Source organism: Leuciscus leuciscus (genome assembly GCF_965113295.1).
Source record: "Leuciscus leuciscus genome assembly, chromosome: 2".
Classification (NCBI taxonomy): Eukaryota; Metazoa; Chordata; class Actinopteri; order Cypriniformes; family Leuciscidae; genus Leuciscus; species Leuciscus leuciscus.
In genome coordinates this window covers 52,793,099-52,805,579 of record NC_138726.1, presented here as the reverse complement: position 1 = coordinate 52,805,579, position 12,481 = coordinate 52,793,099, and the positions used below count along the sequence as shown (strand labels likewise).

The following is a 12,481-nucleotide window of genomic DNA, read 5'->3' as shown; positions in this document are numbered from 1 at the left end:
TATTGAGTGCACTTATTCAATCCCACATTGCACTGCAATAACAAGTAGCCTACACTTAACGGCTGTCCCAATTCGCTCACTCGTCATTCACTCCTTCAAGTGAACAGTAAAGTGGACTAACGTAGGGAATAGTGAATGAGGGTTTAGGGGGTGATTTCGGATTCAGCTTGTGTTTTTACACAGTAGAAAGTTTTCAATATAACGTATGCATTAAAGCAGAATTTTACTTTTAAATCCTTGCATTTAATATTTTACAGAAAACCACAAACGGCTTGTCATATTACGTTGTTTGTGTGGTGCTAAGTGTTGATCGATCGAAAAATTGATCTATTTTTACCAGTAGGCTATTTCAGTTAATTTGGTCTTCATTTAAATGTTTTGAAAATAGAAATTAAAAGTAAAAAAAAAATAAAAATAAAAATAGGCCTACTACATGTTCACTCTAATGAGATGTAGACTTCAGTCATATCATATCAGTAGATTTATCAAATCAGTTTTACATAAAGTAGGGCAATAAGTGTATTATGATTCTCAAAACAATCGGTAATTAAACAGAATTTCATTAAGTTTATGGACAACGTTACATTGTTTACATGGTACAATGACTGGTAGGCTACTCTTTTTATAAGTGCTTACCACAAATTTCACGATTTCAATTCATAAGCTTGCAATTAGATTCCTGTCTCGATTCAATATCTATTAATTCTGATAAATACCTGGTACAGCTACGTGTTAATTTTTCCAAGGGTGCATCCAAAATCGCATACTTCCCTTTTAGCAGCCGTGAAGTTATTACTTATTCAAAATAAGTACATACTCGAGAGTATGCGATTTCAGACGCAGCCCATCTGTTGAATACTTAATTTCTCAGGAAATGAAGGACGTATCTGAAGGAGCCTTCGAATTGAGACAGCCTCCACTCCGCAATCAGCCTTCAAAGGATGCAGCCTCTGAATTTGGACGCAGCAATAAAGTCACCTTATTGGAGGGAAATGACACCTGACACCCTTTTTTTTGTCTCAAATGCTAAATACTGAGAAAACCAAAGTCCACACAAGTGCTTCATTCTGAAGTATTTATTAATTTTCTTCAAACAAACTAGAAACCCCAAAAACTATTCACATGATGAATATTCAAACATTGTCAAAATGGTTTCTTATGACCTTTTTTTAAATGGTTGTATCTCTGGAAATTTCAAGACATCCAACTCAGACGTGTGTGTGACAGCAAGAGACGTACAAGATCTCATTATGCATTGCTGATTTCGAATCAGACATCGCCGCTGTTGTTCGGTTGATCACTTTAAGATGAACACACGACTCTGTGACAGCATCAATACAGTACTGTTGCTTTTCACACACTGAATCAATAGATATGACAAACATGTATTTATTTTTAATCATCATTAACATTTTAAAACCTATTTTTGCATGCCAGTAAAGACATCAGGCATCTCTAGTTTAATCTGACCTGCAAAGTTACACAATTAATCATCTTCTTTGTGTTAGTATTTCTGAACACCGATTTCTCTTCCGAAATCAAAGATGAAAAGGCATTTTTATGTTCATCAGTCGACACAATTCTGACCTGGAAACAGTCTTTCCCTCTCATATTGAACATGCAAAGCAAAAACTGTTTCGACGTCAGAAAAACTTGCCCAGTTACACCAAAAAAGTCATCAATTACACGTCTTTTGCGGGGATCACTTGTAATGTTATATAAATCAATTCACAGGTTCATAAACAATGTTTCATGGGTTCCTTAAATAAAATCACACGCTATTATGTCACAGAGCTAGTCTCACTTTTTTGTTTTACGCATCTTAAGTGTGCCTTAATAGGCAGAACTGAACTGTTAAGGCATGTCATAAAAGAGAGGAGGAAAAAAGAAAAGAAAAAAAAAATTCTACCAAATCTGAAAACCCAACAGAGAATGGGAAAAGGGTAAAGGTTATATACATTATTTACATGGCAGCCAGACTGAAGTGTAGTGGGACTGTGTTAAGCCATGTCAGCAAGTGTGTGTATTTGATAATTCATTTCTGAATGTGTGTGTATTTCAGTTATTATTCATGTGTGTGCTGTGTTTGTAAAGTTAACTCTGGCTGCACTCGAAGCAGAACTATTGTGTGCAGGTTCGAGATCTCATAGTTCAGCTGTTCCAGCATTCACAGTTCACTCCCTCCTCCTAGCAAGGAAACATGTTCCTCTTAGTAGTCCGAATATGGTGCCATGAGTCCATCAGTCCTCCTCTTCCTCCAGGGTTCTTCCTCATTGACATGCAGACATGATTACATGTGCTGTTGGGAATCTCCGTCCCTTGGGATCTTCCTCTGAAGGCTGAGGACAGGAGATGGAGATGATGATGAAGACGAAGCAGTGGAGAGCCTCTATCTCCATATGAAGATCTGGAACAGCAAAGATCTAAATCAAAGCAGAGAAAAAAAAAAGGGAAGAAAAATATTTTTGAGAAAATAAAAGAGTAGATCTAATAACATATTTTAAAGGTTGTGTTCACACGTAGTCCGATTTAAACATTTAGTCCTGCTCCGCTTAGGGTTCACATTGGCATTTTAACACCGAACCTGAAGGAATAGGGATATGTTCACAATTGGTCGGCTTTTATTACGTATATTTCGCGACTCAACATCCAAATCAATGCTGTATGCTGTGGATAAATGCGCTTGTTGTGTGTGCGTAGTCTAAATATGATGGTATTTTGACCGGCTGTGAACTCGTGAAGAGCTTATATAATGTGTAAAGGAGTCAAAACAGCAGCAGGAATCCCTCCTTCACACACACACACACACACACACACACAAAAACGCAGTTCTGATGCCTGTACTGAACTGTGATGGGCAACATCACGACTATGATGAGAAAAAATAGATACGCTTGAGCATTCTGTCCTTTTAGGGTCGCATCCTGTGACATCATGTCCTGTTTTTGGTTCGTTTACGTGTCTTTGGTCCGTGTTGCGTTCATATTTCAGTCGAACTGCACCAGAGTTCGTTTGAAAGCGGACAGAGACTCATCTTTTCAGCGTCTCGCTCCGCTTGTTTGGTGCACCAGGGTTCAGATATCAGCGTTCACACTTATTCAAATGAACCGCACTAACAGAGTTTTAATCCAACCAAACATGACAAGTGTGAACAAGACAATTTAAGTGCCGATGTAAAAGCCCTCACACCCCTGATAATAGTGTGTTGCTTGTGTGTGGTTGCCATTCCACAGTGCTTCTCAACCAGGGTCCCGGGGCCCACTAGGGGCCATCAGTAAATACCCTCAAGATGGCTTAAAGATCCCCTGTGGTCAAAATCAAGTTTTTAATGTTGTTTATGTGTTGATGTGGTGTTTTTAATATGCTTTAAGACAAACCATGTGCAAATTTATCAGTCAACACCATTGTGGAGTATTTTCTCCTTAAAACTGCAGTGGAGAGTCTCAAAAACACAGTTTCCTACCATCACAAACATGTGACTAATCCAGTCAACGTGCGGCGCGGGGCTTTTCTCCAATGACTTTCTATGACGTTGAAAGCTTTTCTAAGGATACTGATTTTCAAAAGGCAGCCGTCTGACTCTGAGATGGCGAACAGGAACATGGTTTGTGAAACATTAGCAACACATTATTAGCTGTTTGATAACAGTCAAGCAAAGGCTAATCATATAAATTACCATAATGTGTTTGACGTAGAGAGCAATGCATAAAACGCATTACCATTCTGATACATCGACTTGTAGACGAGCCTGTATAATTCCCTCTCTTCCTGTGTTCAAACATTCACTGATGCTCCAGAAGGAAAAATTATGCATTAAAAGCTGGGGGGTGAAAACTTTTGAACAAGATGAAGATGTCAATTTTTCTTGTGTTATCATATTCTTTCATTTCGTACTGTCCTTCGGAAGCAACAGAAGATACTTACATGTTTCCCGGAAGACAAAATACGAACAATTTACCTTGATTCAAAAAGGTTTCACCCCCCAGCTCTTTCCTTCTGGAGCATCAGTGAATGTTTGAACCTTTTTTTAATAGTTGTGTTTGAGTCTCTCAATTGTCCTCAGTTTGAAAAGATGGATCTCAGAATCACAGTCACTGCTGGAAAACAGGTTAAAATATGCAAAAGATGCTGAAAAACTGAAGAATTTGCAGGACCTGGAAGATTTTTCTGAAGAACATTGGGCAGTTTAACTGCTCAGGACAAACAAGGGACTCAACAACAACCATCAAAAAAAAAATATAAAAAAATTCGTGGATCATCCAGGTAACGACACACGGTATTAAGAATCAAGAGTTTGTAAACTTTTGAACGGGGTAATTTTTTATAAATTCAGATTTTTTTTTGTCTTGTGGACTATATGTAAACATTTTTTATGTAAAATATCGTACTTAGGACCGTACTAAAAAGAAATGACATGCATTTTGTATAATAATGAACATTTAGCAGATTCTACAAGGTGTATGTTTGACCACGACTGTATATACAGTGGTGGCCAAAATTATTAGAATGGTAAGATTTTTTAAATATTTTAAAAGAAGTCTCGTCTGCTCACCAATGCTTCATTTATTTGATCCAAAATACAGCAAATACAGTAATATTGTGAAATATTTTTACAATTTAAAATAACTGTTTTCTATTTAAATATATATTAAAATGCAATTTATTTCTGTGTTGGTAAAGCTGAATTTTCAGCATCATTACTCCAGTCTTCAGTGTCACATGATCCTTCAGAAATCATTCTAATATGATGATCTGATGCTCAAGAAACATTTATTATTATTATCAATGTTGAAAACAGTTGTGTACGATTTCTTTTCAGGATTCTTTGATGAATAGAAAGTTCAAAAGAACAGCAATTATCTGAAATATAAAGCTTTTGTAACAGAGTTTTTTTTTTCCTTTGGAAAGAAATTAAAGAAATTAATAATTTTATTCAGCAAGGATGCATTACATTGATCAAAAGTGACAGTATATACATTTATTATGTTGCAAAAGCTGTCCACACAACTGTCTTCCACATTGATAATAATAATAAATCTTTTCTGAGCAGCAAATCATCATATTAGAATAATTTCTGAAGGATCATGTGACACTGAAGACTGAGTAATGATGCTGAAAATTCAGCTTAATAACAGCAGAATAAATTACATTTTAAAATATATTCAAATAAAAAGAGTTATTTTAAATTGTAAAAATATTTCACAATATTACTGTTTTTGGATAAAATAAATGAAGCCTTGGTGAGCAGAAGAGACTTCTTTTAAAACATTAAAACATTTTTACCGTTCTAATAATTTTGGCCAACACTGTGTAATATTAATTATATATAGTGGAGCGGAGCTCAAGAGAAGCACATGATCTTCTCTTCCGCCTTAATAATACCAGTTACAGCGCGAAATGAACATGAATGAGCATCTGAAAGTGTGTTAAAAGATAGAGTACAACTTATCGAAGTCCGTATCATGTGACATGGAATCACTCAGTGTTTCAACCGTGGAAAGATGTTAGTAAACAATGTCATGTAACGTCACATTTACCTCAGAAAAACATATCCAGTGACCATAAACTCGTTATCAGCTAGAAAAATTAACTCTAGAGAGTAGCATTTAGCTAAATATATGCACCATATTACATATTCATTATAATTTTTTATGTTCTTCAATATTTAATGCATGTTTGAATAAATCTGGAAAGTTTTTTTATGACAGCCACCATTTACATTTGTATATAATTTCATATAACTTTATTATTATAAAAATAAATAAGTGTATTTTAAGTGTTTGTATACAAATCAGTAAATTTTTACCTTCAATATTATAGTTGGCTAATGAAGCCTATAGGCTACAACTGACTCCCACAGTTTACAATAATAGTTAAGAGATTTGTTTTCCTTGAGAAAATTTGCAATGTATTGTACCTGATATCCAAAATAATCAATATTGAATCGAAATCGAATTGCAAGCTTGTGAATCGAAATCGAACCGAATTGTGAAATTTGTGTCAATACCCAGCCCTAATATATATATATATATATATAGTTTATATTATATAAAACATTTACAGTATAATATAATATATCGAAAAAGCTGTGGACCTTGTATTTAAAAAATGTTGAGCTTTTTTTTTTGGTTTTGCTAGGAGGATGCTCTGGGCATTGTCAAGTCATCACTAGTTGAGCACACCTTTAACCCAAAGTACAGTAGCAGGAAAAAAAAGTTAATAAATCAATGAATAAACATAACCAAAACAAACAAATAAATAGTATTCTTACCAAACTAATGGTCTTGCGGTGCCGTAACCACTTCAAGCCAAAGGTGAACTTCAGCCATGCAGTCAGCAGGAGGTGGTAGAGCTGATGGAGCTTATTAGTTATTGATCTCCAATACAATACAAAAAAACAAAACAAAAAAACACCTGTCCTCCAGTCTTTAAAAAAGCCTTTTTCAGTCATCAATGAAATATTTAATTCCAGTCCACAAAAAAAACAAAAAACAAAAAAAAACCGTTGGCTAGCACCCTGGACCAAGCAGTTTAATCCTTTTTACATAACGGAGAACACGGCTGAGTAAATATGCTCTGAATCTCCACATCGTAACCAAGTTTGGAGACTGTTCGTATAGTCTTAAATATCAACATTGTTCAGTGAAAATCCTGTCCCAATGTGTCTGGAACTTCCCTTATCCTTCTCCGGTAAAGCTTGTGTGGTGCCGTTCTCAAAAAGCCTGAGAAAACAACCACCATAAGGAGAACGAGTCTCACGCTAGGGCGTCAAAAGCTCCCGAGGCGCCCGTCCGCTGACAGAGAGAGCACATCGTGCGTCCTCTGCCTGTGCTCTCCAAGCCCAAGTGAAAGTTCCTCACAGTTTTGAGCAAATGAAAAGTGCATAGGGAGGGTATCAGGGCAGTGCTAGTCCCTTTGTCATCTTTATGAAGACGATGGCCATGACACCCCATCCACCCTTAGATGGGCGGTGGGTGAGGAATACAAAAACTATAAGCACTGTCCAAGGAATTATCTGGCAGATCTGAGGTCATACATATGTTCTTGTTGTTGTTGTTGTTCTCAATCAACATCCATCACGGATATGTCCGTCCAATATAATCCACAAGATGATTGGGGAAAGGAAAAAAAATAAAAAAATGTTAAAGCATTCAATATATGCATCTCAAAGTACCAAGAGGTCATTCTGTGCTGTATGATTTTTGCCTTCTTTTCTAGGTACGTGAAGCATTTCTTCTGCCTTGATCATTATCGATTTCATTACAAAGAGAGATTAGTAAACAAAAAGAACATAAGAAGTCCAGTAAACAAAATATGGTCGTCTTTATGATTCTAGGAAAAAAAAGAAAGAAAAAAAACACACACCCTGTCCGTAAGATTAAAGGTACATGAAGAAATCTTTGATGTAATTCCATAACTTGTGTTCCAGCAATCCAAGTTTGTTTCAGTCAGCGAGTTATATAGGCTGCGTTCATATCCACATGCAAAAGGAAGGGGTCTTGACGTCATGCCATTGAAGTCCCCTCCCGACAAAAACGATTCTCAACTGCAGAATCGCATATTCAATCACCACAAAAATGAAGAAAAAAAAAAAAAAAAAAAAAAAAAAAGCACCCACAAATGTCTGTGCGGTTTGTAAACAACCAAAACTCCAGTATGGAATAGAATATCTTTTTAAGTTCTCATTTTCATAGTCAAGAGTCTGTATGAACAGGATTGTAGAGGCAGTGTGTTTTTGCGGTAGCCGTCGTGAACGTATTTCCATCAAGAACTCTCGACGGACACAAAAAAAAAAAAAACGATTTTCAATTTCGCTCCTCTTGACGTCCTGCTGATTACGCTTTAATATCCTGTGTTGAGCAACTCCATCTACACCGTTACATATTTGGAATACATTCAACTTGTTTTGTTTTGTTTTTTAAGAAGGAAAGAAAAAAAGTACACAAATGCACTTCACATGGTGGCAACTTAAAAAAAAAAAAAAAGAAAGAAAAAAAGGAAAATTTTCAAAATGAACAAAAAAAGTAGCAGCCCCAAGTGCTCTTCCTTGTAGTCCAATACTTTGTTTATATTCATAGATTCATATATAATCATATATAACATTAAAACAAAAAAATAAATCACCATCATTGTCATTGACAACAACAATGAACAAGTAACAAAATATTCAAACATTTTGTGTGCACTGCTGAGTGCACTTGCACAGTTTGTTGCGATCATTTTTTTTTTGTTTGTTTTCTTTTTTTTTTTTTTTGCCAGAAATAGTCAAAACCTCAGTCACTCGTGAACAAGAGAGTGGACAGAAAGGCAATGTTAGGTCACATCCTCCAAAATATCAAACATTTCTTTCATCCAAGCATCCCCAGGCTACAACAGAACTGTACAGAGATAGGCTCTCGGTTCAAAAGCATGGGAGGCATGTGGGGGCGGAGCCTTGTGAAACCACGCCCCTTTGCTAAAAAAATAATGTCTCAATGGCAGCAATGAAGTCTAATCATTCGCCCTTTAGATCTTAGGCACACATGTGGGAACAGAAAACACACACATACACACACACACAACGTACGTACCACAAGTAACCATTTTTCCTAAAAGTATACAAGATTGAATTGAGCTCAACAACAACAACACACAAAACTAAACGATGATGACGAAACTAATGACGTGTTCTTAAACCTCACAGAGGCAAAAAATGAGGCAGCGGAGGCGGGAAAGGACGTCCCTCGCGCTCCCCGCCACGAAAACTAAGAGTGCTGGTTGGCGTAAAAATGGGCTAAAGCTTTTGTGTTTGAATCTAGAGGTCTTTCTTTGTTGGGGAATGAAGAGCTGGTGAAAGAGGATGTGTTGTGCCGTTGCCCCCCCTCTCTCTCTGTCTCGCTTTCATTCGCTCATTTATTCGCTCGCATACTGCACATTTACAAGAGGAGTAATACACACAGTTCCTCCTGCACACAAGCGATCACATTCACAACATTCATTCGGTTCATAAAATACAAAAAAAATTCACTCCGAATGACGAAATGGCCTCTTTTGATCATACGTCTAAATAAGCGATTAAAAAAAATACATTGTGCAGACTGGTATGTTTTAAACGCGCGCGCACAAACACTCATTCCGTCTCAAACAAACATGCGTGTATAGACACATACACACACACAGGCACACAATCACAAAAATATTCTTCTCTATTATATCTAACACATTTTTTTTATCTTTTTAACTTGCATTTTATGTGAGTGCAAATCTTCAAGTTTTATAATCAAAGTTTTTTTTTTTTATAATAGCTTTACATTTTTTTATAGAAACTTTATATATATGTATATAAAAAAATGAAACAACAGTGTTTGTCTTTAAAGAGAGGATTTTTTTTTTTCTGATAATGTCTGAACTGAAACACACAATGGTCCCCCAATCGCCACCATTTCCTCCCAGCACAAACTCCAGTTCTGATTCAACACACACACACACACACACACACACACAGTATATGTATGTGGTAATATTTCTGAAGCCATACCACATAAATATACAATCTTCTCGAAAAAGAAAAAAAACAAAACTATTCAAATTACATCTTAATAAAGTGCATTAGTCTGAGTGTAAGGTGCTTAATGCTGTAAGTGCCAGAACTTTATCACCCCCCGTCCCCCAAACACACATACAGACACACAAAAATAAATTCACACCTGTTCCCTTCCCTGTTGAATTACATTCTTCTATTCCCAGCGCAAACCCACCCACCCCGCCCACCCCTGAACTGATACCTTACTCCTGGCTTTTCCCTAATCCCCTCCCCCTCAAAGCAGTGCACATTCGACTTGCGGAGTCTGATTAGGTGGACCCGCGGGTTTAAAGGCCTCGTGTAGCTATTGCTGTGGATTCAGTAATCCTCGACCATCTCCATCTCGTTTAGACCATACCGATCAGGGCCACCATGGAATGAGTACCCTAAAGAGAGACAGAAAGACAGTTCAAATACAGTAGATCAGTATACAGTAGCCAACTCTGTAGAGGGTCTCTTTAGGGGCTTTCGCACCAGACAATTTTCATATGCGTTTTTTTCTTTCTTCCGTATCCACCTTATTCCTAATCCCCATGACGCTTTGCGCTAATTATGGGTGTAACTTCCGTTAAGCTGTAAACAATCAGTGAAAAGGCTCGCTCTATGAAGTACTCACGGTAAGATATCAGCTGTATGTGTTTGATTCACTAAAAAGAACCAGTTCATAAGAGTCATTTGTTCAGGAATCAGTTGGACTACACTGATTGTGCTACATGTGGTTTTGATACCCTGGCGAATTATTTGTGTCTGTGTATCTTTTTTGTTTGTTTTGTTTTTTTCCATGTTTATCTGTATTGCTTAATGCTTTGTAATGTTTAATAAAAAAAATAAAAATAAAAAAAACATGTGGTTTTGATTCACTAAAAAGAACCAGTTCATAGGAGTCATTTGTTCAGGAATCAGTTGGACTACACTGATTGTGCTATATGTGGTTTTGATTCACTAATAAGAACCAGTTCATAGGAGTCATTTGTTCAGGAATCAGTTGGACTACACTGATTGTGCTACATGTGGTTTTGATTCACTAAAAAGAACCAGTTCATAGGAGTCATGTGTTCAGGAATCAGTTGGACTACACTGATTGTGCTACATATGTGGTTTTGATTCACTAAAAAGAACCAGTTCATAGGAGTCATGTGTTCAGGAATCAGTTGGACTACACTGATTGTGCTACATATGTGGTTTTGATTCACTAAAAAGAACCAGTTCATAGGAGTCATGTGTTCAGGAATCAGTTGGACTACACTGATTGTGCTACATATGTGGTTTTGATTCACTAAAAAGAACCAGTTCATAGGAGTCATGTGTTCAGGAATCAGTTGGACTACACTGATTGTGCTACATATGTGGTTTTGATTCACTAAAAAGAACCAGTTCATAGGAGTCATGTGTTCAGGAATCAGTTGGACTACACTGATTGTGCTACATATGTGGTTTTGATTCACTAAAAAGAACCAGTTCATAGGAGTCATTTGTTCAGGAATCAGTTGGACTACACTGATTGTGCTATATGTGGTTTTGATTCACTAATAAGAACCAGTTCATAGGAGTCATTTGTTCAGGAATCAGTTGGACTACACTGGCTGTGCTGCATGTGGTTTTGATTCACTAATAAGAACCAGTTCATATGAGTCATTTGTTTGGGAATCAGAGAGAGAAATAAATAGGTAAGGGGTACCTAAGATGCTTGGGTCAGAGTGCAGCATCATGGGCTGTTTCTTCTTCAGCTTTGCTGCCTGATCATAGACCACACCACTCTTCCCAGAATGCACTGCCTGGAACATAGACTGCAGAGTGCTGGGGTTCATTCCTCGTACAGTATCCTATTCGACAAAAAGTGCAAGGGCAAGAATGAGGCGCAAACATAGGAATTAAAAATCTGATAAATGACAAACGTGACTTGGTTCTGCCCACCATGGAAATATAAATCACTGTCAGTACAGAGTTGTACTCATACCTGCAGTGGGAAGTTGTTCATGCTAAGTCCAGCCATCTCTTTGGAGAGCTATAAGAGAAGACCAAGAATTTAATTTCAAGTAGGCAAACACCACACACACACTTTACTTCTTCCTGTCACACACACCTGCTGCTGCTGTCTCTGGTGGTTAGCTTTCTGTTTGGCACGGCGCTCCAGGAACTGTCTGGCGAACTCTTTGGCTTCGACAGTGTCGCCCAGATAGGAGCAGATAAAGTTCAACACCTCATACGGAGACTCCACCTCCTTCAGGTACGCCACAATGGTGGGCACTATGAACACAAACGCACACTCGGTTTTCCTGCTTATGAACTCTCTTGGCCTGCTAGGCTAATAATGTGCATTTCCTGTAAACATGTCTTTTGTTTGTTTCCACACACTGAAGGGATGAGTCTAAATAATTTCTCAGAATAATCGGCAGCCAGAGAAATTGCATTTCAGATTATTTTATTTAAATATAAAGCAACCCAAATGAGAGAAAGGCTGGTGTGTGCAAATCCTGAAAGAGAGACGTCTTACCATCCTGGGAAGAGGAGTTATTGGCGGAGGTGTTGAGCGCATGCAGCATCTGTTCACACCAGGTGGTGAAGCCGTCCTGAGACTTCATCCCCTGCAGGAGTTTCAACAGCCGATCCTCCTCCTCAGTGCGTTTACGGCTCCTCATCATGTACTGCTCACTGTACAAACACATACTAACGGTTTACCCAGAACACACACTTTGGATTGTACAAGCATAGCACTAACAATGCCAAGGTCATGGGTTTGATTACCAGATTGCTTTGCTTTTCCTATCATATGCATAAAATGTACATTTCCCAGAGTTCCATGATTTTTCTAAGCCGTTTTTAAATGACCAATTGAAATGAAAATAACCAAAAAATTTGCTCACAAATCAAACATTTCTATGACTCATTTTAAAGCACCCATAATACGCGTTTTTTAAT

General features: G+C 37.3%; 1 protein-coding gene across 5 annotated transcripts in view; it reads right to left on the bottom strand.

Annotated features, from left to right (window-relative positions):
• Positions 1-1,061: 1,061 nt before the first annotated feature.
• gigyf1a (GRB10 interacting GYF protein 1a) overlaps positions 1,062-12,481 on the bottom strand; it is a 37,446-nt gene continuing 26,026 nt past the window's right edge. For 4 of the 5 annotated variants that reach the window (XM_082147734.1, XM_082147736.1, XM_082147737.1 and 1 more), the window contains exons 21-26: positions 12,057-12,214; positions 11,646-11,809; positions 11,520-11,567; positions 11,241-11,385; positions 6,272-9,948; positions 1,062-2,423 (exon numbers count right to left, since the gene is read on the bottom strand). In XM_082147734.1, coding sequence (XP_082003860.1) covers positions 9,881-9,948; positions 11,241-11,385; positions 11,520-11,567; positions 11,646-11,809; positions 12,057-12,214 — 583 coding nt within the window. In that variant the 3' untranslated portion in view covers positions 1,062-2,423; positions 6,272-9,880. The remainder of the gene's footprint in view (positions 2,424-6,271; positions 9,949-11,240; positions 11,386-11,519; positions 11,568-11,645; positions 11,810-12,056; positions 12,215-12,481) is intronic. The other variant, XM_082147735.1, reaches the window with a different exon arrangement.